A 26,023-nucleotide genomic window follows, 5' to 3' on the forward strand; every position below is an offset into this window, starting at 1 on the left:
GCGGTGGGAATCCAAGGTTATTGCGCCCAGAGTTGATAAAGATTTGGTGGCCTGCAGAGCTGGGGAGAAAGCCTGCGCTTCAAGCTAACTGGGAAATGTGATTTATGAATGTTAATTGGAGGAGGGAATTATGTTTTACTACTTTGTGTGCAGGGGGGGGGAGAATTTAGTTTTTGGCTTTAACTATGTTAAAGTAAACAATGCCTCAAAGTTCTTTGGAAGAGTTTCATCTGTCGGAACCATGACATTAAGCCAAAACCCACAATTTTTATCCAACTATCTTGGGGTCCCGAGCTCCAGTCGCTATCCCTAAAATTGAGAGATAGACTGACAAAGATTTGGGAAAGATTTCAGCATGGAGAAAGAAAGAGCGCCTGAAACCAGCACCCCGGCAACAGCTGCTACCCCAGAGGGCAGACTGCAAGTCAGCGCGCCGGTGGAGAAGGAACTTCTCCAGGCCTCTCAGTTGAGGGCAAGGCCCAAGCCACGAGGACAGCTGATCTGGTCATCGGAATGGACCTTACCCAGTAAAGACTCCAGACACCTCGAGACGGCCTTGCCACAATCAAGTGCTTCGAAGGCGGATGAGGTTGAGCTGCAAGGAGGGGATTCCCGCACGTCAGATTCCCCAGACCAGTGGAGAACCACAAAATCGACTACTTCTGAAGACTCGGGTGAGTGGAAGTACCTGTCCGCAGCCTGTAGTCAATCAGTGGAGAAGTTGGTGGAAAGATTTGAGGAGCTAGAGGTGAAAAGTGGAGAACAGCCTTCCTGTTCCCCATACATGAGCGATCATGATGATCAGTGAGGCAGCCACCAGCTCCTGCTAAGGGGAACCCCCAGTCCCACCTGTGCAGATCAGGCAGTCTCCCTGTCCTCAAAACCACCTACCATGACCTCCAGCCCCGCAGGGAGAGACAGCTCCAGTCGTCACCCCTACAAAAGCCCAGATTGCTGCCGACGAGATAAGAGCCTGAGCCGTCACCGGGACAGCCAAACCCCAGATCGACACACTTATCAGCCATCCAGCCTGGGACCCATACAGCAATGGGGGATGTCGCAGCCTCCACAGGTGGGAGGCCAGCAGTCGCTGGCAGTGCAGCAGCTGATCTGGACATGGCCGCAGCCCCCTAAGATGCAGCAGCAGATGGGGACCTTGCAACAACTGGGGTTGATGCAGCCGCCAGGGGGGTCAGCAACCGCTGGGAGTACAGCAGCAGCAGTGAGGCTGGCTGCTGCCTCCAAGCGTGCAACTGCTGAGGGGCCTCCAACTGATAGAAATCCAGCAACAACCACCTCCAGGACCGCAGGGGGGCCTACAGCAACTGGGGATAACACAGCCCCCAGCAGGCCAGAAGCAGTGGGGATGGCAGCAGCCCCTGCCCATGCAGCAACCACTGGGAGGCTTACAGCAACTGGGGATGCCATTCCAGCAGCCGTTGAGACTTGTGGGGTTCGTACAGCAATTGGGGATGCCACAGCTGCCAGCAATGCAGCAACAGCCATGGGGGTGGCAATAGCCCGAGCGTGCAACAACTGCTGGGAGGGTTGTAGCAACTGGGGATGCGGCAGCCACCATGGGGGGGGGCAGCAACAGTTGGGGGTGCAACATCCACAGTGGGGAGGCCAGCAACTACTGATGGCGCCACTTCTTAGAGCAACCTTCGATGGGGACCTGGAGAAGCTGATCTTTTTCCTCAACCAGGTGCACTGTCACTTGAACCACTGTGCCTATTTATATCCGATCCCAGCTGCTATGGTCGACGTGGTTGCATCCAGCTTGGAAGGGGAAGCATTCAAGTGGCTGAACAATTTATATAACGAGCAAGCACCCAAGTTGGAGGACCCCCATCTCTTCCTTCTAGGACTGAGAGCAAACTTCGAGGACCCATCCATTACCCTCAAAGCAGAGGAACAAATCCACAAAATAAAACAAGCTGGCAGGCTTGCACTGGAATACGTACAAGAGTTTCGCAAGATAGCCAGACGAATAGAGAGGTGGGCCGAGCAATCCCTTCAATCACTTCAAGGAGGGACTAGATGACCACTTCTCCCAGGCCTATAACTATCGAGCAGTCCCTGATCAGCTGCAAGAATGGTACCAGGCAGCAGTAAGACTAGATGTTGAGCTCGCCTGCTATAAGAAGCCACCCCCACAAGAAGCTGAGTCGAGGCCAAATCAACCCAAATGACAGCCTCCAACCAACCAACCAACCCGAAAGCCTCCAACTGCTGTGGCTACTGAAAATCCCAGGCTACCTGCAGGCCCATCGATCAAGTGTTTCAGATGTGGACAAGGACATCAAGCAGCGAGTTGCCCAGTCCCTTACCCTCAGCAGCAGAATAGACTGGGACCACCAGCGAGAAAGAAACCAGCCCAGCAGCCGACAAAAGAGAAATCCAACTGGATTGTGCAGGAACCCATTGCCCAAGTCATGTCCCCCACATAGGAGTGCCGAGACCCAAGCCGGACCTGCCGCCGCTCTATCCTCCTACAACAGTGACGACGGAGAGAACGACCTGATGGTGAGTCGGCATGTCCCACCTTTCTCACTACCTGCCAAACTCATAATCCCTAAGATGGGGACACTGGTAGATTTAAAAGTACTAGTCGACTCTGGATGCTCCTGGTGCATTATTAGCTTGTCACTGGCCCTGAAAATGGGCATACAAGCAAGGCTGCTCTCCAAACCCATGAGGTTCGAGCAAGCCAATGGCTCCCTAATGGGAGGAACTTTAGTCATGCAACTGACTGAACCCCTATGCTTAGAAATAGGAGAGCACTGGGAGTTCATTCGTTTCATAGTGGCTCCGAAAATGACTGATGCTATGATCCTAGGACTAGCCTGGTTAGACAAATGGAAACCATTTATCTGGTGGGAGAAGGGAATGAGGACTGTGAGATTACCTATAGGACTGAACCCTCCCCCTTAACTCAATGGACATTACAGGAGACTTTAGCTCACCCACACGGCCACCTTGTCTCAACCAGGCAAGCCACTCATCCCCAGCAAGTACTGGGACCTAGCAGGGACATTTAGTGAGAAAGAATGTGACACCCTGCCTCCCCACCAACCCAATGATTGCTCTATCAAACTGTTACCGGGAGCCAAACTTCCACGACTGAGAATGTGCGCTATGTCCCCCCTTGAGATGGAGGAGATGCAGCAATAAGTGGACAAAAATCTAGTGAGGGGATTTATCGAACAGGCCAAGTCTGCTGTGGGAGCCCCGATGTTATTTAAAGAAAAAAAGAACAGGTCATCTCTGCATGGATTATAAAGGTCTGAACACAATGAGAGTGGAAAATAAATACCCCTCCCCCTCCTGAAGGACTTACTAACCCACCTGGCAAAGGGAGTGTCTTCACTAAGTTGGACCTGAGAGACGCATATTACCGGGTGAGGAAAAAGGAGAGAGATGAGTGGAAGACTGCTTTTAACTGTACCATGGGGAGCTATCAATTCAAAATCATGTTGTTTGGATTACAGGGGGCTCCAGCTGTCTTCATACAGCTGATTAATCAGGTACTACATGACCATTTATACAAAGGGGTTCTGGTGTATCTTGATGACATCCTGATATACAGCATGAATATGGCTGACCACGCAAAACTAGTGAGAGAAGTGTTAAATAAACTGTTGAATGCCAAACTTTATGTCAAATTATCAAAGTGTGAGTTTCACCAGACCCGACTAGATTATCTTGGCTACAGAATTTCCAGTGAGGGCATTGAAATGGACCCGACCAAAGTGGAAGCCGTAATTCAGTGGCAACTCCCAAAGACTCGCAAAGAGCTCCAGAGCTTCCTAGGATTCACCAACTTCTACCGTCAATTCATCCCTTCCTTTACCGAAATTGCCCTACCCCTTATGGAATTACTAAAAACAGCCAAAGAGGGAGGAAATCCGCATCCGAGCCAACCACTAGCATGGACTATGAGCTGTCAGACCATTTTTGAGAACTTAAAAAGATTATTTGCAGTGGAACGGGTCTTAAAGCATCCCTGCCCAGGGAAGCCCTTTGGAATTCAAGCCGATGCCAGCAACGTGGCCGTCGGAGCTGTGCTACTGCAAAAGAACCAGAGTGGGACCCTACAATCCTGTGCCTATAGTTCGAAAAAATTCACTGAGTGCGAGAGGAGGTGGGCGGTGTGGGAAAAGGAAGCTTTTGCGATCCTCTGGGCTCTATTAAACTGGAGACACTATCTAGAAGGGAGCAAGGTGCCTTTTGAGGTATGGACTGATCACAAAAACCTAGAAGCACTAAAGACTCCCTGCAAATTGTCCCCAAAACAAGTACGATGGGCGCAGTACTTTAACCATTTTAACTTCACTCTAAAGTACATACCAGGAGGAAAAAACTTCTTAGCTGATGCTCTATCCAGACTGCCCCAGTACAAAAGCCAGCGTGAAGAGGTTAATGAGACAATTATCTCCAATCCACAAACTGCTTCTCCAAACCAATGGTTCAAGGACAATCAAATCTCCCTAACATGCAGGGATGGTTTGGCTTACAAAGGGGGAAAACTATATTTGCCAGAGACCCTCCGCCTTAATGTGCTCCAACATGGCCATGACATAAAACAGGCTGGGCACTTTGGACATTTAAAAACACTACACCTTGGCTTCCGGTTTCGTAATGCAGCCACCATGGACGGCTGGGAGATTTGCTCTCTCTCCCCCATTCAGTTTTGCATTGCTGGGGGGCCCTGAAAAGGGCCAAAAATCGCCCCGAAGAGGTGACTAGCAAGGAGGAGCTTTTGCTGGATCGCAGGAGAGCAGCAACTCTCCTGTTAGAACTGGCAATCCCTCCAAACTGGCGGATGAAAGGACCAGCCATAGAAATATGGCTCGTCCCTAGGCTGCTAACAGCCAAAGTCACATTAACGTCTGGCAACTTCAAAGCAGCGTGGAAAGGATTGGGTGAGACCTGCCTCTCTTACATCCTAATTACTTAATTACCTGTATAAGCTGCTAAAGTACTTTCCCCCCTGTGGTGAGGGAAGAGGGATTTTAGCCCTCCCTCCAGAAACAGCAGCTATCAACCACTCGGGAGTTTAAAACGCTGGAAAAATACTGGGATCCTAATTGGAATTCTATTTTCTAAAACTGGTGGATTATAAGACTTGTAACTTTCTACTCTCTATTTTTCTTTTTACTTTTTCTTCCCTGATTTTTATTCTAACTACTATTGAAGATTTGGGTTCTTTTTCTCCCCCTTAAAATAGAAGGGGGAAAGAAAACTGAAAAGATCTAACTAACTCTGAGATGACATTTGTTGGCTAAATTTGAGACTGCAACCTCCTATTTTTAAGAGAGACTTGTTGACAGCCTTGAAAATAGATAAGATATAAAGCAACCTTGAAGCATCATCTGCAAGAAACTCAGCTCAGCTCCTTATGTGGTGGACTTTCTGATTGTAAGTTGGTTTTTTTTTTTTTTAGTTTAATACACTACAATGGAAGAAGAACAGGAACGGATTTTTTCTACAGAGGAAGTACAGGAACAAATTCTTTATATGTTAAAAGCAATTATCCAAACTCTTCAAATTCAAACTATGACTTCAACCAAAGAATCATCTATACAGAATTCTATAGAGAAAGTGAAACAACAACCAAATGCTATGACAGAAGACTTAGATACTCAACAAATACAAACAGTGGTAAACACAAAAAAGAAACTGATAATAGAGAATAAGGAAAGGACTTTTCTTATAAACCAGAAGGAATTTGAAGATAAAAAAGAAAAATAGATGAAAGATAAATACTTTGTGACAACTGCATCGAATTGGAAAAACAAAGAGATGACCTGCTAAATCAGCTAGCCCTCTTAAGAAGCAACTGAATGCTCTTATCAATATCAAACAATAGCCACAATAATACAAGGAGATCTTTTTGATGATTTAAAAGCGAAGATATGAAAGATGATTTGGCAGAGGAAAAAAGCTAGAATAAGACTGAAAGGGATTGGGGTTTTGATTTATACATGAGATCCAAAATAGAATATATCTAAATGGATAAAATATGTATTCTGAATATAAGATATTGTAACGATTTGAGATTAAAAAAAATTGGTTTTATAAAATTTAGAAATATAAATATTGAAATAAGAATATTATATTGTTTTATTAGTTTGTTAAGATATATGGTAGAATTTATATATAAGGTCTGTATTTTAAATATTAGATTGTATGAGGAGTTGTGATAAAGGAATTGTGCTTAATTAAAATTTGAAAAGAATAAATAAATATTAAACGTTAAAATTAAAATATTAAGGGAAAATTAACCACCAGGTCACTGATTTGCTAAAAGTTTGAATGTTTACAGATAACTAAGATTTGAGTTTAAGATATTGTCAGCTGCATGAGACACAGGTTAAGTAAAATTTAATAATTACATTCGTATATCGGTTTGTGGTACAAATGATGATGGTTTTTTTTCTCTTTTTCTGGAAAAGAAGAAAGGAAGGAAGTAGAAGGAAGAAAAGAAAAAAATATTAGCCCTAAATATGAGATAGGAGACTGAGAAATTGGGATCATTTAAAATCTGGAAATGATAAAGATTAAACGTTAAATTTAAATATCATTGGGAAATTAAAGTTAAGAAAAACTTATTAGGTTATTGTCTAAAAGATGGAATGTCAAAATTAATTAAGATATGTATAGACTGAAGATTATTGATGAATACTAGAAAAGTATTTTTGTTTGATTGATAGAATAAGAACTGTATTGATCCGAATATGACAGTAGATGTTATGGGGGAAAGAGAGGAAATTAGTTGTTGTAATACTTTGAGATTTGTACTGATGATATTTAAATGTAATGGAATTACTGTGCTCAACCGCCACGCTACTTTTCAAATATGTAAATGTAATATTGGGAAAATTAATAAAAAACTTGGAAAAAATAAAAATAAAAACACTACACCTCATCCGCCATCAATTCTGGTGGCTGGGATTGAAACAGGATGTGGAAAACTATGTTTGGAGTTGTGCTGTATGTGCCACCATGAAAAGAATTCCAGGGAAACCCTCTTGGTTATTGCAACCGGTGGCAGACCCTTCCCAACCATGGGAAGAAATTGCTATGGATTTTATAGTAGACCTACCTGAATGTAGGGGAAATATGGTCACCTGGACTGTGATAGATCTGTTTTCAAAGCAGGCTCACTTCATTGCCTGCAAAGGACTTCCGTCCGCCCAACAACTAACTCAAATGTTCCTGAATCACATCTATAGACTGCATGACACACCTAAACAAATAATCTCTGACAGGGATGCAGTTCACAGCTAAGTTTTGGAGGAGTTTTCTTAAATGAATTGGCTCATCTCAAGGACTATCATCGGCTTTTCACCCGTCTACCAATGGGACGGCTGAATCTGTGAACTCAATGGTAGAGCAGTATCTCTGATGCTATATGGATTATCAACAAACAAACTGGACTGACCTCTTCCCTTTCGCAGAGGTGGCTTACAATAACTCTGTTCACAGCAGCACCGGCTTCACGCCTTTTAAAGTGGCCACAGGAAAAGAGTTCAGCTCAATACCCGAATACCCCCAAGCGCCCTCCGCTTCCCAGACTCTTGATCAATGGGTGAGGGGGCGGGAGGAAGTTTGGAAAACCATGAAAACTGCTTTGAAAAAGGTTTCCGAGACATACAAAAAACAGGCAGATAAAAAAGGCCTCCCCAAAGAACATTCCAAGTTGGGGAAAAAGTTTATCTGTCAACTAAATATTTACGGCTTAAGTTATCTAGTAAGAAGTTAGGACCAAAGTACTTAGGACCCTTTCCCATTTTAAAGATCATTAACCTGGTCACAGTGGAATTAAAATTTCCTAGGCTCTTAGGAAAAGTTCACCCTGTTTTCCATTGTAGCCTGTTTAAACCTTTTCGGGGTTCTACCTTAAGATCTCTCCCTAAGAAGGCACCCAGACCCCTCATGGTGGCAGGACAGATTCACTATGAAGTAAAGCGTATTCTTGATTCTAGAATTTTTAAGGGGAAATTGCAGTACTTAGTGCAATGGAAGGGATGTACGTTGTCTGAGGCCACCTGGGTAAAATCTAGTGATGTAAAAGCTGACAGACTCATTAATAGGTTTTATAAGAAACACCCTAATAAACCAAGAGGCAACCCCTAACCTGTGCTTTGTTTACATTACAAGATTTGTCCTTTTTGTAAGGGGGGCCAGATGCCAACGCTGCTAACATTGGATGTTCTTGCTTTGACAACAGATGGAAATGTAGCCATCTTTTCTCTATAGCTTTTAGAGTTCGTTGATGATGGGAAGGGGAATGTGGATGAGCTAGTCATAACAGTAGTAACTCTGCGGTGGGAATCCAAGGTTATTGCGCCCAGAGTTGACAAAGATTTGGCGGGCTGCAGAGCTGGGGAGAAAGCCCGCGCTTCAAGCTCATTGGGAAATTTATGACTGTTAATTGGAGGAGGGAATTGTGCATTGCTACTTTGTGTGCAGGGAAGGGGAATTCAGTTTTTGGCTTTAACTATGTAGTGCCGATACTTTGTTTCTTGAATAAAATATTCTTTAAGGTAAACAATGCCTAGAAGTTCTTTTGAAGAGTTTCATCTGTCGGAACTATGACACTGGGTATTATTTTCAGGGAAACGGTAATAAAAAAATAGTTTTAGTTCTGATTTGAAAGACTATATTAATTTTAATTCTAGCCCTACCGATACTAAATAATCAATTATGATAGAGAACAGCACTGATAAAGACAGAAAATGTTTTTCCCATATACAGTACTCCTAACAGTTTCTCTTAATGCAGTGTATAGTAGATTTCTGTATGATTCTTCATTCCTCTGATACAGAGTATCCCAAGCTTTCTCTTAACTCTCTTGAAGAAAAATAGAAACTAATATGCTACAATTTGTTAAATGTAGAGCAAAAGGATTATTAGATTAGGAACATTAGTTAATTACTTACTGCATATTCCTCAGGTGTTACTTTCAGAACATCAAAAACTACTGCATCAAAACTTTTCTTCAATTCAGTAGAACCTTTGTCACTCAATGATTCTGAGCTGCTACTCTTCTGTCCAAGAAGAAATAAGTTAACTCAGTACAAAGATGTTTTTGAAGGAGTTCCTAAGTGGTTTTTAGGAGAGATTACTTGCATATTATTGTATCAATTCAGGCAAATGAAAAATTGTCTAGGAATTAGTTAACTTTTGTCCCTGAAAATAAAATTAAGAACCAGTACATGTATAGACTAAAGTGCTAGGCAATGATCAGAGACCTAGATTCAAGTTCACATTAAGGTAGATAAGCTAATTTGGTAGCTTTGGGTCAGTCACTAGTTTTTAAAACACTCTATTTCACCCCATTTTTAATATGAATATAACACTGGAAAAATAAATGATGATACCCAATTAAATCTCCGGCCAGCCATCTCAGATTGTGAAGGTTTGGTCCCAGTGTCTAGAGGCGGTGTAAGTTTGAATGGGGAGGAATAGCTCCTGCTTAAAGAGCATGCAGAAGTCAGCTGTGGTCATGAAGGACTTTGTATAATTCAATTCAATGCACCAGCTATGCGCTTTCCTAAATCCAAGGATCCTTCAGATAAGTCACTCACACCCTTGGCCTGACTATGTGATGTACTCTATATGGGGCAATCCTTGAAGACCACCTAGAACAGCGGTTCTCAACCTTTGTGTGACGGTGACCCCCGTCACACGGATGCGGCGGGCATGCGCGGCGGTGGCCCCACGCGCGGCGGGCATGCGCAGCGCCCCCCACACGCGGCGGGCATGCGCGGCGCCCCCATGCACGGCGCGCATGCGTGGCGCCGCCCCCTGAGGGGGAAAAATGGCGGATCGCGTTGTTTGGTGACCCCCGTAAAATGGTCATTCGACCCCAAATGGGGTCACGACCCATAGGTTGAGAACCGCTGACCTAGAAGCTTCAACTAGGCCAGAATGTGGGGATGTTAGTGATGAGCATGCCTTGGTATGCTTATGTAACAGCTCTGTTTCACTAGCTGCATTTTTTGCCAATTTCTTTCAAGATGTGATTCAAAATGTCGGTCATTACCTATAAATTCCTAGGGTTTAAAGTTAACTAGGGTTCAAAGTTACACACCCTAAAGCTACATATGACCTGTTGCAAAGTTACAACAGCTGCAGTGGCCCTGCAGTCATTCGCCCTTATGGCAGATCATTTGCTGCAACACCTCATTTTCAGAGCCCTGACAATTCCTTGGTGGAAACAGCAGCTGCTTTTAGTGTTTTTTGCACCAATCAGCTGGCTATTAGGAGGCTGCAAAGCTCTCCTGCCTCTTGCTAGGCTTCAGGAAGCTGGACCCTGAATAAAAGCTGCCAGCTTCAAGATGAACTTCCCCAAACATTTTCCTTGCTTAAACTCCTCCTTCCCCCAGAAAGCCACATTTTTTTCAAACAAAAAAAGCTGAGAGGGACAAGTTTGTTGATCTCCCCTCCCCATTTAAGTGGTAAAAATAAAGTCTCTGCCTTTGCTCTTCAAACTCTAACCCTTTTAAAAAAAATTTTACCTCGACTCCAGCTGAAGAGTAGAGGAACAAAAGCAAGCAAAGAAAGAAAATCTTTCTGCAGCTTTTTCTCTCGAACTGGAGAAAAAAAACATTATCTCCAAAAGTTAGCTAACTAGGGCAACGAAATAGAGAAAACTGAGTCTTTGCAAACTTTAGTTGTCTATTTACAGGTAGTCTGCAGTCTAGCCTTTAAGTCCTCCCAGGATCCCCCCCCTATCACTGAGCTCCACTTATGATCTGTGCATTCATTTAAGAAATGCACTGAGGAGAGCAGGGATGGCTGGTTGTTACTTGAAGCAGTTCATTTAACGCTGTCCCAACTTCCAACCCTAATGGGCAGGCTCCATTATGGTTTTAACTTGAGGACTACCTATACTTGAGGAACTGCTCCTCTCTCATAATATCGCTCAACTGATTTGACAATGTAGGGTTGATATATTCTGGGTTTATGGAGATTCTCAGTCATCCAGGTCATAGTTATCCCAAACATGCTTTTCACAAGGCAACTGGACTTTCTTGCTTGTCTTTGAAGATGTTTCGCTTCTCATCCAAGAAGCTTCTTCAGCTCTGACTGGATGGTGGGGAATGGAAAGATTTATACTCCTTGTGAAAAAGCATCTTTGGGATGTTCTGGGTTTGTTTGAATTATCTACTAGGACTCTGGAAGTGCATCATCTCTATAGCAGCACCTGTATTACTCTAGAATAAGGTTCCCTCCAAAGATTGGATGCCCCCACTCTGCTGTTGTTTAGAAGAGTTGTGAAGACCTGGCTCTTCACCTAGGCCAGTGGTTCTCAACCTTTTTAATGCCGCGACCCCCAACTGGTCGTAAGTTGAGGACTACTCCACCGGTCGTAAGTCGAGGACTACTCAACTGGTGCAGCACCGTTTGCAGAATGGGACTTTTGGCGGGCTCAGCAGGGCAGAGACAGCCTGGACAATTCCTATTGGCTTTTGAAAGCCAATAGAATTAGACTCTATTCAAGAGAGTCTATTCTATTGGCTTTCAAAAGCCAATAGAATAAAAGGGAGTAGCACAGCTAAGGAAAAGGGAAAAAAAATGGCAGGACTGCGTTGTTTGGTGACCCCCGTGAAATGGTCATTTGACTCCAAATGGGGTCCCGACCCACAGGTTGAGAACCACTGACCTAGGCCTTAGGGCTAGGCAAAGGAAAATGAGACTTCTTGCTTTATTCTATCTGGTTTGTCATTCTTGCTATCTTTTATCTTTTATTGGTGTTGTTATAATTTCTATGAGCCGCCAGAGTTATTAAGAGTTGGGCAGCATATAAATTTAAATTATTTATTAAAAAATACAATAGAAACCATATTGAAGGTACAACTGAATTCCACTGAATGTACAGAAATGTAAAATGCATTATTAAAAACCAAGTCAGTGAAATTAAAATAGTGAAAATCTTTTGAAATCTTTAACCCTTGTATCAATCTAATCAAAATATATTATACCAAATATATTTATATTTATAAAACAGTGGTCCCCAACCTTTCCGGTTTTGTGGACAGGTGAACTGGTGGTGGGGGAGAGGGGATGGTTCTGCACAAGTGGTGGGTAGGTGCATTTGCACAGCTCCATTTGCCCAAGTGGAAGGCATGAACACCTGCCACTCACATAAATGGAGCTGAGCGTGTGCTTGCTGCATGTTCGCCCACTACTTCCACAGCCTGGTTCCAAACAGGCCATGTCCTGGTAATGGGCTGTAGCCCGGGGATTGGGAACCCCTGTTACAAAAGAGCCATGTTCTCCTCTCCTCTCTTTACCCTCACATAAATTGCAAATTCAACTTGCATAAAGAATCAATTAATAACAATACTCCCTTTTGGTAAAAGCCATTAACATGCAGACACAGGACTCATAAAAATGCTGTCTCTTTATTGTTGAGATAACAATAAAGAGACAGTATTTTTATGAGTCCTGTGTCCATTGTTTTATTTTATTTATTTATTTATTTATTTATTTATTTATTTATTTTAAATTTATAAGCCGCCCCACTCCCGAAGGACTCTGGGCAGCTAACAATAAAAAACACATAAAACATAACAAAACAAACAATGCAAAGACAGTCATCCAGGGGTCAGGTTTTATAAACCCCAGGCCTGCCGGAAAAGCCAGGTCTTAAGTAACTTACGGAAGACCAACAGGGTAGGAGCGGTCCTAATCTCCGAGGGGAGCTGGTTCCAGAGCGTGGGCGCCATCACAGAGAAGGCCCTCCTCCGCAGCCGCGCCAAATGGCACTGCTTGGCCAACGGGGCCTGAAGGAGGCCCAGCCTGTGGGATCTAACCGGATGTAGGGAACTATGAGGTAGTAGGCGGTCTCGCAAATAGCCTGGCCCTGAGCCATATAGGGCTTTAAAGGTAATGACCAACACCTTGAATTGGACCCGAAGACCAATAGGCAACCAGTGCAGCTCACGGAGGATAGGTGTAACGTGGATGTATCGAGGAGCACCCACTATCACTCGCGCGGCTGCATTCTGGACCAACTGTAGTCTCTGAATACTTTTCAAGGGTAGCCCCATGTAGAGCGCGTTGCACTAGTCCAGACGTGAGGTGACAAGGGCGTGAGTGACTGTAAGGAGAGCCTTCCGGTCCAGGTAGGGTCGCAACTGGTGCAACAGGCGAACTTGTGCAAAGGTCCTCCCAGCCACAGCCTTCAATTGATGTTCCAAATTCAGCTGTGGATCAAGGACACCCAAGTTGCGAACCCGCTCCGAAGGGGGTATATTTTCCCCCGCAAGAGTCAACACTGGACAGTCGACATGATCCTTGGGAGGCAACATCCAAAGCCACTCGGTCTTGTCAGGATTGAGCCTGAGTCTGTTAACCCCCATCCAGACCCTCACGGCTTCGAGGCAACGGCCCATCACATCGGCCGCTTCACTGAGAGAGCTCGGGGAGGAGATATATAACTGGGTATCATCAGCATACTGATGAAACCTCACCCCGTGCTGTCTGATGATCTCACCCAGCGGCTTCATATAAATGTTAAATAGGAGGGGAGAGAGGACCGACCCCTGTGGCATGCTGCATTCAAGGGGCCTTGGGGTTGACCTCTGCCCTCCCACCAATACCGATTGCGACCGGCCAGAGAGGTAGGAGAACCACCGTAAAACGGTGCCTCCCACTCCCACCCCTTCGAGTCGTCGCAAAAGGATACCATGATCGATGGTATCAAAAGCCGCTGAGGTCAAGTAGCACCAAGACAGAGGAATAACACCTGTCTCGAGCCCGCCAGAGATCATCCATCAGCGCGACCAAAGCGGTTTCTGTGCTGAAGCCGGGCCTGAAGCCAGATTAAAAAGGGTCTAGATAATCCGCTTCATCCAGAGACCGTCGGAGCTGGAGTGCTCCAGTTGAGTCCTGTGGCCATTGTTTTACATTTTTATTACTTTTGATCATCAATGGGCAAACCATTCACCATAGTGACAAATAACTTCTAGTAGGTAAACCTGGATTTTTCAAATTAAAATAATATTTCAAATGAGATCAAACAATGTTTTCAGTTATGTGATTTTCATTTTATTATATACACCCCCCTAAATCTAATCAGGGAAATAACCAGAGGTACAGTCTGAAGACATAGTCTCCTAGTTTGAAAGAATAGTACTATATAATCATCATTAAAAAAAATGTAAATGTCCATATACGTAATCCTTGGTTAACAACTGGTTGCCTAGCAACTATTTCAAGTTACAATGGACCTGCCAAAACATACTTATGATCTGGTTCTGGAGTTCTGGTTGCTGTACTCCTCCTTCAGTCACATGAATGCATTTTTGGCGCTTGGCAAAACCAGTTCACGTTTATGACTATTTGCAGTACCCCATGGTCATGTGACCATGATTTTTGGCATTTTTTGCCACTTTATCATGTTTACTTCCAGTTACTGACAAAAAACACCCATTGGATAAAATGGATTTCTTTAACAACTATGGTATTCCCTTAATGACCACTGAAAAAAGGTCATAAAACTGGGTACAGATACATGGTTTAACTGTTTAATCACTGTCAAAATTTACAACCATATGTTTAGGTCAATTACAGTCATACCTAGATTGTCCTTTGTTTTCATATTTTATACTGTAAATAGTACATGCCTTAAAATTTTATAGCACAGAGGAATTCTCTGCATACCATAATGTTTAAATTTTCCCCCTTTGTGTACTGCAGTATATATGATTATTATGGACCTATTCTGTTGTTATTTAAGTTGACTGCATAAGACATTCTTTATTTCTTCCTTACCTCTGAAGCAGTAGCTACAATATTAATATTACTGGTCTGTCCGTTCATTAGGGCCATACTGTTTGCATCATTGGCCTTCTGCCCTACATTTGCAGAAGTGGCTTTATTCATTCACGTTCACCCAAGTTATCATTCCTTAAAAAAGAAAAGTAATGTTAAAGATGCATAAGCCTAATACAGCTCAACATACTTTTGCTAATAGCAAAAAATCTAATTTAATGCAAAATACAGTGGAATAAAAAATTACATTGTGCAAAATCACCACAATATCAACTATAATTCAGTTAAATCCTTGAGAACTTTAATCACAACAAACAATAGCAAATTCAAACTAAGAGTACATTACTTTGATGACCATCTGATCCAGTAAACAAGAAAAATATTAGGTATCTAGTTAGTGCTATTATTACAAATGTTAATATATTTTATTCTTCTACATTAGATGTTTATATTGTTTAAGAGATTTATATATCTATAGCACTGGTGCTTCTTAGTATTTATTTTAAAATAGTTCTTCAGCACTATATTACTCAAATATGTTTTTCTTTGTCTTGTCTTGAACATTTTCTCCATCTTTCTACAGCAGAATTTCTATAGCAGGCAGTTATCAAGGAGGACAAATATGTAAAATGCTTCTCTGTACTACGTTTATTAGCATTTTTCATCATATTGGATAAGTAGATTGGCCCAGGTTAAAACACATTTTAGATCTAAGGATTCTTCACAGTTTTGGAGCGATGTAGTATGTCCAATTGTATCTAGTATTAGAGAGATCTAGTTCCTTTCCATTTTAGATAAGTGGGCCGGATAAGATATTGATGGATATTTTGACTTTACAGTAGCAACAGCAGGCATTTCAGATATGGAAGTAAATAGAAGAGAGGACATGATACTAGAACTGCACAATATAATAGTAAATGCAGTGTTCCTTAAAAGTTTGTAAACTGAATTTTCACTATTTGTACACATAGGTAGTCATCAACTTATGACCATAATGGAACCTACCGATCATACTCATAAGTCTTGACAGTCAAAAGTTGGCTCACCTATGTGACCCAATTTTTGGCAGCAGTCATTAAATGAATGCCATGGTTATTAAGTGAATGAATGGTCCACACTGGGTAGGTTTTGCTGAAAGCCAGAAGTAAATGCTGGGTTTTAGAAAAAACTGTTGTAAAATATTGCCATGTAAGTGCAGGACTCTGCAAACTGCTGTAAATACAGACCAGGGGAGTGAGTTGACAGAACTTTGAAACTAGGCCTTAAGTACCCCTAGAGAGGTCTGTAATAACTTTGAACAATCGTTAAGCAACCAGTCATAATTCAAGGACTACCTGTAAATATGCCTGAAAATGAGATCTGTTCTTGACACAAGACCTAAAATTAGATAAAGAGAACCCATTTAAACAAATGAGTAAAAAAAAAGACTTTCATTTATTTATTGACAAAAATGAACCAAAGCCACATATTTAAAACAATATAATTTGAAACTTACAATTTAAAACAAATTTATATAAACAGAAATTTAGAATTCAATAAATCTCGGAGTCATTTTATAAAGCAGAAAGAACTTTGTGACAAAGCAACTGCCTAAGCAAAGAAGCTCATTAAAACAATTTGGAAGGTGCAGGAAGGCCATTGACATTTTTTTCCTACCAGTTTTTTCATTTTTTTCTTACCAGTTTTTTTCATTATACAGTAGCTGCAAGGGTAAGACAACTAAAAGTAATCAGAAGTGCTAGCTTTCAGATTTATGAAGTTTAAAGACTATTAAGGATATAAACGAATGGAAGTTAATGATCTGTTTTGCCCGCTTGTGATTCTGCAGTATTGTACAGGTAGTCCTTGACTTACAACAATTTGTTTAGTGACTGTTCAAAGTTACAACAGCACTAAAAACAGTGACTTATGACCTATTCTCACACTTGACCATTGCAGCATGTCCATGGTCACATGATCAAAATTTGGGAGGTTGGCAACTGGCATATAGTTACAACAGTTGCAGCATCCCAGTGTCTTGTGATCAACATTTGAAGCCTTCCCAGTTGGTTTCTAACAAAGTCAATGGGGGAAAAGAAATTTGCTTAACAACCACACAATTCATTTAATTGCAGTGATTCGCTTAACAATCCTGGCATGACTCAATTAACAACGGCTTTGTTTAGCAATGGAAATGTTGGGCTCGATTGTGGTCATAAGTCAAGGACCATGCGTATCAACTTTTAAAAATGATTTTACATATATATTGCACTAATCTCTAACTATTCTGGAAGAAGAATAATTCAAAAATATTTCACATACACTATTAAATTAATAGCAAGTAATTCTTTAAGACTGGGAAAGTCTGGTTATATACAAAGTTCAAAATAAAAATATCTTCCATTAATGATGACAGCTGCATCTTGAACTCCTGACAGTTCAGGGAGCTAATTTAGCAGATATTTTATACGTTTTTAAAAATCTGTAATGTTTGATACAGGGGAGGAAGCTATGATTCCCAACGCCTCCAAAGGCGTTGAAAGTTACAAGGTATGTGTTTGGTGAAAGAATGACGCTGGTGAGGATAAGATAAAAATGTACTCTTGTTTTCTGAAACATAGTTTTAAGGTATAAAATAATTTCTCAATTGTTTATTGTAAAAAGATAACAGAAGTTGGCATGAACATTGACAACTTGCTAACAATATTGTTTGAGTGTTATGGGTTGCCTACCTTGGCATCTTGAAATGTTGTGATCACAAAATAAGAAACAAATGTGAAGCAGCTTTTAATAAGGGAAAGAATATGGAGCACATCTAAATAATATGTCTGGATATAAATCCTAGATCCAAGCTCTCTGGTTCAAAAATAGAAGAATTTAATCAACCAGCACTAATAATAGAAGATTAAATTAATATAAAAAAGTTAGTTCTACAGATAATCCTTCGTTAACTATAATAACTGGAACTGGATTTTTCCATTACTGAACTATGCGTTGGTAAAGTGTATGAAGCATGCAGTTGTAAATCAGCCCCAAAGAAGGCAGCACAAAAGGCCCCAGCTGGTACACTAGGGGCATGTAGGGCCCCTATGATAAGCAGGTAATGGGAACCAAAAGGGGAAATGTAGGGGAAAGATAGGCAGATAGTGGGCTTCAACCAGAGGCAATCCTTTATTTTACCAAGGCTTGGGACTGGGAGATACGAAGCTAGGAATTATTTGAATTGGGATGGGTCCTTGCCTAATAGGATTTGGTTAACAACAGCAATGGGAACTCCTAAGATTACAATCACTAAGCGATGCAGACACTTTGAGACTTACAGAATCTCTAGCTTTAAAATAAAGTAGAATTAGTTCATTAATTTTTGTGATTTACAGATCAGTTATGACACCACAAATAATATCTCATAACAAGGACATTTATACATATATTTCATTCATTCATATTAAAATGCTTAACAATAAGATATTAATTCAACATGTTTTTGTAAAAAAATATAGAAAAAATTAAAAAGACTGCTTTTTATCTAACTGGTGATCCACTGAAGCCATCTATTTCAAAATTGTGGTAATTCATGCAGAAGCAAAATTATTTCAAAATTGTGCTAAATAATCAAACACTCTTAAATGTAAAACTCACTAATAGTACTTCAGGTACATAATTCAAAAATAAAGTAATACTGTGTATCTAAACTAAAATTAAGTGCTTCAAGACCTTTGGAATGTACTTGAATATTATGGCCATGAGCTCCACCAACTCTCCCATGGCTTGCTTCAGTCAGATCTTCCAACTTCTTGCAAAAAAAAAAAAAAGATCATGCGAAGTTGGGAGGTCTGACTGAACTTTTTTTAGCTTCACAAACTCCGTTTCCCTGCAGCAGGAGAGAAACACACCAGAGCTAGAAAGCAGGTGAGTGTTGAATTTTTTTGCTTTCGGGAAGAGGGAGGAGCTGGGCGATGGTGCACCAAGCTCTATAGCACACTGGAAGGCGAAGTGGCAGGAAACAGGGTTGCCATTTCGAGAACGAAGAAGGGAGACGTGGGGCGATGCAGGATGGCAAGCAAGTGCTCTTCTCTGCTCTGCAACACTGCGCAGAACCACTCCAGTGGAGGCGATGGAGGGCTGGTGGAGGGAAGCAGCGGAGGCTTGTGGCGCCCAGTCATGGCGCAAGCCACAGGAGACGTGGTAGAGGGCAGGTGATCTGTGGGGCGGAGTGTGAAGAAAGCCCTTCCAGCAGTGCACAGCGGCAGTGGAGCCTTTTACCGTCACTCCCTCCTGGCGCCGAAATGGCGGAGGGCGACCAGGTATACCCCGCCCATCCTCTGTACAGTAGCATGGAAGTCTGGCTTGGGAGGGGAGTGAAAGGGAGCAAGGAATAACCTGGCTGGGGTGGCCCTGAAAGAAGCAGGTATGGGGCACGTGTGGCAGCTCCACCCCCTCCCCCACCTGGTTGTGGTGGCAGCGGCGTGATGTGCCGCGTGGCCTCCTGCCCCATTGCGGACGGAGTGGGCGAGATCCTAATTAGGGCTTATTTTTGGAGTAGGCTTTATATTAGGGAAATGGGGAGGGGGGATCTTCACACAGCTGCAAAACTTATCTGGAAAATTCTCACATTTTTGTTCCCATCCCAGATCAGTCAAGATCAGATCCTGCGGTCTTGTAGTCTTTTTAACAAAAAACCTAAAATTGCCTTTGAACTTCTGCACAGTCTTGAGTGTGCATTGTTGTGTACCCAGGGCCTTGGGCATATCTCTGCTGCTGTCAAAAGAGGTCTCCAAGAAGCTGAAGGGAGAGCATCTTGCTTGAAATGTTATACTTTTATATTTTTGATAATATCAACTTGTTAAAGTTATTAAGAAAACTTAAAATTGCCTTACTTTTGTTTATTATCTCTAGATCCTCAAAGAACCAATTGTCTGGCCTCTGGCCACAGCCTAACACTTGGTAAAACACCCTACCTTGATTTTGGTTAGATTCTGTTGCCTCTGTTCTGCCTATGTCTTGATCTTTCTTACCACAAATTGCTAACATCTTCTAGTAAATGCTATATCCTATATATGCAATAACTCTGCTGATTCTTCAGGTTAATAGTATCCAACTTTCATCAACATTTAATGGCAGTATTCAATGGGAACCGTCTATTTAATAATGTAACCTCTCTCACGCTTACATGGTGATTTCAATTCATATAATTTAAATAACAAGTTAGAACTACTGTAAAAAGCAAAAACCAAAATGTGAAGGGAGAGGAAGTTACTGAGAGATAAATTACATACAGTTCTACATTAGAATACTTCTTTTTGCCTATGAATTAGGTTGTACCCCAGTCAAAGAAGGTAGTTTGGCATACATATTGTATTTTTCCACAAAGTCAACAATCATTTCAATTTTCAATAAAGTTTTTTTTATAAATGTAAACACTTCTTCCCAAGTGGACAGAAGCTCAAGGATTTGTGCATGTACTTCAAATGATTTGGACGTATTTCTTTTCTATAAAAGCTAAATTGGAGTTTAAATGTATGCATCTAGAGCTAAATTTTAAAAAGTATTGCTAAGCACAGTATACTGTTAAAAGATGTAAATGGAAAGGAGATCATATCACCAATAGTATGCACTGCTATATAGATGGTCCTTAGCTAACAACCACTTCTTCAGGGACTATTCAACTTATGACAGCACTGAATGAGTGGTACTTGTGACCATTCTTCAAAGGTTCCAGCTATTACAGTACACTTGCAGTCACATAATTGATAGTAAGTGAAACTATCAACCCCTTATTGGCCCAGGTGAGATTGTAGTGCCTAGCTCAGGAGCGAGGGGAATGGTGAAGGCCCTGATAGAATCCAGTTACACCAGATGTTTGGACAGCTTGCAGATGGTATACAACCTGGGGTTGCAGGTGCAAAAGCTGCGCCAACCCCTGTAGTTCGAACAAGTCAATGGTTCTATTGATAGGGAGGTTGCCTGCCTCCTACCTACCTGAGACGATGTTCCTGAAGTTAGGTAGCCATGAGGAAACCATTCAATTCATGGTGGAACTGAAGATAGCTGAAGCCATGATACTGGGAATACCCTGATTAATAAAGTGGTGTCCCACAGTGCATTGGGGGAAGGACAAGAGAGGTGGAGTGATGGCGAAGATGGGTCCCACCTCCTTGGAGGAAAAGGGCCCCAAAACTAAATGTCAAGGAGAGAAAAGGAAGTGGCCCAAGAGCACAAAGGGGGCATTGGAACAAACATCAGAAATTCCAGCCATTCCCAAAGAATATCAGGATTTAACGGAGGTGTTCAGTGAAAAAGAATGTGACGCCTTGCCCCCCCCCATCGTCTCACTGACTGTGCGATTGAAATCTTGCCCAGAGTGAAACTCCACAAGTCAAAAATGTACTCAATGACTCCAAAAGAGATGAGTCAAGAGATTATATTGACAAGAATCTAGCTAGGAGGTTCATCAAGGTCACTAAATCCCGAGTGGCAGTCCCCATGCTATTTAAAGAGAAGTAAGATGGCTCGGTGAGACTGTGCATCAATTTCCATGGGATAAACTGTGTGTGTGTAGAAAATATGTATCCCCTCCCCCTCATGAAGGACATGCTGGGCCATCTAGTTAAGGGAAAGGTGTTTACTAAGTTGGACTTGAGGGAGGCATATTACCAGGTAAGAATCAAGGAAGGCGATGAGTAGAAGACAGCCTTTAACAATTCATTAGATTGCTATCAATTTAAAGTGATGCCTTTTGAAATAAAAGGAGCTCCTGCCGTGTTTATGCAACTAATTAACAAAGTGCTGCATGAGCACCTATCCAACAGATTCTAGTGCATTTAGATGACATCCTCATCTATTCCAAGACGATGGAGGAGCGTGTGAAATTAGTACGGCAGATGCTGAAAGAGCTTTTGGATGCTAAACTATATGCCAAGTTGTCAAAATGCAAATTTCAGAAGACCAGTTTGGACTATCTAGGCCATGGGTGTCAAACTGCCGGCCCGTGGGCAGGATACGTCATCTGGAAGCCACGCCCACCCCATTGCCAGCAATGGCAAAACCATCCTGATACGTTGCGTGACGTCACATGACATCGCGAGTTTGATATGTCTGATCTAGGCTATAAGAAGTCTTGCGGGGGAGTGGAAATGGACCCAGGAAAAGTGAAGTCCATCCTGGAATGGCAAACTCCCCAAACCCATAAGCAGTTGCAAAGCTTTTTAGGGTTTGCAAATTTCTACCACCAGTTTATCCCATCCTTCACAAAAATTGCCCTGCCAATTACAGAGCTCTTGAAAACATGCCCAGGGGGAGGAAAACTCCAACTTAGCCAGCCACTGAATTGGACAATGGAATGCCAAACGGCGTTTGAAAAGCTGTTTGCTGCTGAGCCTGTCCTAAAGCACCCTGATCCCGAGGAGTCGTTTGTGATTCAAGCAGTTGCCAGTGATGCTGTGGTGGGAGTGGTGCTGCTTCAAAAGAACATAGATGGACATGATTTTTTTCCCCTTTCTTGAAGAACAAGGCTGATGTGGTTCCTATCTTCAAGAAAGGAAATAAAACAGACCCAGAAAACTACAGACCAATCACTCTAACATCAATGCCTGGGAAGATCCTGGAAAAGATAATCAAAAAACAGGTTTGTGAACAACTAGAAGCAAACAAAGTTATAACCAGTAGCCAGCACGGGCTTGTCAAAAACAGATCATGCCAAACCAATCTTATTTCATTCTTTGATTAAGTGACTAAATTAGTAGACCAGCAAAATGCTGCAGACATAGTATACTTAGATTTCAGTAAGGCATTTGAAAAGTAGACCACAATCTACTGATTGGTAAATTATAAATAGGTGAAATAAACAACATCACCACCAGATGGATCTGTAGCTGGCTGACAAACTATACTCAGCGAGTAGTCCTCAATGGTACTACATCCACATGGAGAGAGGTAAGCAGTGGGGTACCACAAGGCTCCGTCTTAGGCCCAGTACTCTTCACTATCTTCATTAATGACTTAGATGAGGGAATAGAAGGGGAACTCATCAAATTTGCAGATGACACCAAACTGGCAAGAATAGTCAACAGCCCAGAAGACAAGCTCTGGATCCAAAAAGATCTTGACAAACTTGAACAATGAGTCCTATCCAACAAAATGAGTTTTAACATGGAGAAAAGCAAAGTTTTACATTTAGGCAGGAAAAATCAAAGGTTTAAGTACATATTAGGCGAGACCTGGCTTAAAAACAGCAACTGTGAGAGGGACCTTGGAGTCCTAGTGCAGGGCTTTTCAACCTTTTCACCCATTGTACCACTTTTAGGATATGGCAATATCCGAGTACCACCAGTCGCCTAGCAAAGTGTCAAAAACTTGATGACCAAAAAAAAAAAAAAAAAAAAAGGAAAAAAGTGATAAAGTACAGGTAGTCCTCGACTTACAACAGTTCGCTTAGTGACTATTCGAAGTTACAATGGCACTGAAAAAAGTGCCCCCTAAGCCACAGCCGAGCAAGACACTTGCCTGCCCACCCGGCGGCGCTCTTCCTCCTGTCCAAGGTTTTCATTTTGTGAGCATTTCTGTTGAGGATTGGCAGCGGGGTTTGGGTGGGGGGTATTTTGATTTTTATTCCCGTCTGCTGGGTGGTTGCAGCAGGTTTTGGTCACTTCACATGACCCTGGGACACTGTGACTGTCATAAATATGAATCAGTTGTCAAGCATCTGGATGTAAATCACAAGACCTTGGAGATGCTGCAACATTCCAGCTGATCGGCACTTCTTTTTGCGCTCAGCAGAAGTACCAGGATCAGTGCTATTTTCCAGCTGTTTCTGCTGAGTCCTGCCTCTTCAGGACTCAGCAGAAACACCAGGATCAGCGCCTAGCTCCAGCTGGAGCCTGGCGCTGATCCTGGCGCTTCTGCTGAGCCCTGACAGCCCTGCAGCTCCAGCCATCTCTTGCTCACGCTTGTGCAGTGCTGCCACTGGTTCAGTTCATTTCCCTCCCCTGCTATCACTTTTCTAGGATGGTTGTGTACCACCTACCAGGTGCCAATGTACCACAGGTGGTACCCGTACCACTGGTTGAAAAGCCCTGTCCTAGTGGACGATCACTTGACTATGAGCCAGCAGTATGCAGCAGCAGCTAAAAAAGCTAATACAATCCTGGGTTATATAAACAAAGGCATAGAATCATGATCACTCAAAGTATTAGTACCACTTTATAAAACCCTAGTGAGACCACACCTGGAATACTGCAACTAATTTTGGTCACCATACCACAAAAAAGATGTTGAGACCTTGGAAAAAGTTCAGAGAAGAGCAACTAAAATGACCCAAGGCCTGGAGACTAAAATGTATGAAGAATGGCTGCAGGACTTGAGTTTGGCTAGTCTAAAGAAAAGAAGAAACAGGGGCGACATGATAGCAGTATTCCAGTATTTGAGGGGCTGCCACAAAGAAGAGGGCGTCAAACTTTTCTCCAAAGTGACCAGAGAGAAAGACAAGCAACAATGGTTGGAAACTGACCAAAGAGAGAAGCAACCTGGAATTAAGGAGAAACTTCCTAACAGTGAGAATTAACCAGAGGAACAGTTTGCCTTCTGAAGTCAGGGGTACTCCATCCCTGGAGATTTTTAAGAAGAGACTAGACAGTCACTTGTCTGAAATGGTACAGGTTCTCCTGGTCGAGCAGGGGGATGGACTAAAAGACCTTCAAGATACCTTCCAGCTCTATTCTATTCTTCAAATGGATCTGCAGCCATATGCTTTCACTTCCCGAAAGCTAAACGAAACTGAGAGGCAATAGGCATTATGGGAAAAGGAAGCCTTCACCATGCAGTGGACACTACTGAGGAGGAGACAATCCCTAAAATTCCTTTCGAAGTTTGGACTGATCACAAAAATCTAGAAGCACTGAGGGTTCCCCGAAAAATTTCCCCTAAACAAGTTCAGTGGGCTCAATACTTCAGTTTTGACTTTGTTTAAAAGTACATGGGGGGGGGAACCTCCTAGCTGATGCACTGTCCCACCTGCCCTGAGAAGAACCGTATTATCCACACAAGGCAATTGGCAATGCAAGTGACCACCAGGCAGCAGAAAAAAAACTGCTCCCTAGTGACGTTTTCACACAGCAGATGAAGCAAGAACTGCAATCCAATGCATGATTTGGAGGCCACCGAGGAGAGCTAATGTTGAGGGAAGAGTTGGCCTGTATGCCCCTGACAGCCTCTGACTACAAGTTCTACAGAGGAGCCATGATGCTAAGCAAGTCGGCCACTTAGGATTCTTAAAGATTTTACATGACTAAATGACAATTTAGACAGCTACATGAGTGGAGTTTGCACCAATACCAGAATGCCCGAGAGACTGTCATCAGTGATTATTGACTGATTGGGTAGACTCCATTAAAAGCACCTGGAGTTAAAAGAACAGAGAGTTAAAAGAAACAAGCAGAAAAGAAGCAAGCTATCCAGAAAACCTTCCATGTAGGAGATAAAATGTATCTATCCACCAAATACCTGAAGTTGAGGATTCTCTGAAAGAAACAAGGTCCTAATTACATATGTACTTTCCAATCATAAAAATTATTAACCCAGTTATTGTAGAACTGAAACTGCCCAGAATACTGGGTAAAGTGCACCCAGTATTTCACTGCAGCCTGCTGAAGCAGGCTCAGGGATTGAAACTGAGGCCAGTTGGGAAAGAAGCACCTGGTCCAATAATAGTGGAGGGGGAAAGACATGACGAGGTTAAGCAAATCTTAGACTCGATAGAGTCTATAAGGGGAAACTACAGTATCTAGTACAGAGGTAATTCAATAGAGAAAATGATTTGGACCAAACCTCATAACATTAGAGCAGAATGCTTAATAGGTAGATTCCATGCAAAATATCCTCAAAAGCCAGGGCCTCTTAAGCAAGCAACTGAGAAAGAAGAAATGCCTTAATATGTGTTTACTGTTTTCCAGGTTCCTTTCAGTTTTTAGTAGGATCCACCTGTCAAGTTTGAAGCTTGCTTTGCTGGTGCAACAATTACTGCTTCTTAACTTGCCAACAAACTTGGGGGGGAGGATGGGAAAATGGAATGCAGGCTGCAAAGATAAAGAAGTCAGACCGTGAGAATCAAGGACAATTCACCAGGTGCCTGAACCGACTCAGAGACATTTTCTCATAACATTTGTGACCTGTTCATAGATGGGAGGGGGGATTCTATACTTTCACTATAGGGGCTTGATCTGGGGTTTGCTAGGGCTGGTATTGCTTCATACAGTTT

The 26,023-nt window shown here is 42.4% G+C and overlaps 1 protein-coding gene across 4 annotated transcripts in view; it reads right to left on the bottom strand.

Annotated features, from left to right (window-relative positions):
* Window positions 1-26,023, bottom strand: part of RALGPS2 (Ral GEF with PH domain and SH3 binding motif 2) — a 122,502-nt gene that overhangs the window by 92,640 nt on the left and 3,839 nt on the right. For 3 of the 4 annotated variants that reach the window (XM_039337186.1, XM_039337185.1, XM_039337188.1), the window contains exons 2-3: window positions 14,794-14,928; window positions 8,949-9,056 (exon numbers count right to left, since the gene is read on the bottom strand). The exons of the other annotated variant lie outside the window; for it this stretch is intronic. In XM_039337186.1, the coding sequence (XP_039193120.1) occupies window positions 8,949-9,056; window positions 14,794-14,904 (219 nt within the window). In that variant the 5' untranslated portion in view covers window positions 14,905-14,928. The remainder of the gene's footprint in view (window positions 1-8,948; window positions 9,057-14,793; window positions 14,929-26,023) is intronic. 4 annotated transcript variants of the gene reach the window in all.

This window comes from Crotalus tigris, unplaced genomic scaffold (assembly GCF_016545835.1).
Source record: "Crotalus tigris isolate CLP2741 ecotype Arizona unplaced genomic scaffold, ASM1654583v1 scf7180000017668.6805642782:7212621, whole genome shotgun sequence".
Taxonomy (NCBI): domain Eukaryota; kingdom Metazoa; phylum Chordata; class Lepidosauria; order Squamata; family Viperidae; genus Crotalus; species Crotalus tigris.